A 632-nucleotide genomic window follows, 5' to 3' on the forward strand; every position below is an offset into this window, starting at 1 on the left:
GCAACGAGGGGATGCACCGCAACGAGGGGATGCACCGCAACGAGGGGATGCACCGCAACGAGGGGATGCACCGCAACGAGGGGATGCACCGCACTGTGGGGGAAGCACCGCGCCGCGAGGGGACGCGTCCCCACCCGGGGAACGTCGGGCCCCACCTTCGGCCGAGCTGGGTCTGCTCTCCTCCGTCTGCTCGTCCTCCTCGTTCTCCAGGTTCTCGGCAGCGCACGCCGCCGACTCGATCTGCTGCAGGACGGCCGGGCAGAAGGCGCGGAACTCGGCGGGGCCCAGGCGGGAGCCCCGGCTCAGGTTGTGCGCGGCGAACAGCTCGGCGGAGCTGAAGCACTGCGGGGAGGAGGAGGGGGACGCGTGAAGGCGACGGGGCGCGGGGCGGCGCGGGGCGGGGCGCGGGGAGGGAGCCGGGCTTACCCGGGACAGGTTGGCGCGGGGCTGGGAGCCGTTGCCGCGGCCCACTCCCACGTCCAGGCGGTTCAGCAGCGCCTTCAGCTGCTCCAGGCTCAGCGCTTCGCCCTCCCCGTAGCGCCGCAGGAGCTCCCGCAGGAACCACGCGGCCGACGGCGGGGGGAGCGCGGCGTCGCCGCCCGCCGGCCCCCAGCGCACGGAGAGCAGCAGCA

General features: G+C 74.8%; 1 protein-coding gene across 1 annotated transcript in view; it reads right to left on the reverse strand.

Moving 5' to 3' along the window:
- Window positions 1–630, reverse strand: part of LOC110391320 (zinc transporter ZIP14-like) — a gene marked incomplete at its 5' end in the record, with an annotated part of 15,027 nt that extends 14,397 nt beyond the window's left edge. The window contains 2 exons of the mRNA XM_021383143.1: window positions 156–342; window positions 427–630. Coding sequence (XP_021238818.1) covers window positions 156–342; window positions 427–630 — 391 coding nt within the window. The remainder of the gene's footprint in view (window positions 1–155; window positions 343–426) is intronic.
- Between the last annotated feature and the right edge of the window lie 2 nt (window positions 631–632).

The sequence above is a fragment of the Numida meleagris genome, unplaced genomic scaffold (genome assembly GCF_002078875.1).
Source record: "Numida meleagris isolate 19003 breed g44 Domestic line unplaced genomic scaffold, NumMel1.0 unplaced_Scaffold348, whole genome shotgun sequence".
NCBI lineage: Eukaryota > Metazoa > Chordata > Aves > Galliformes > Numididae > Numida > Numida meleagris.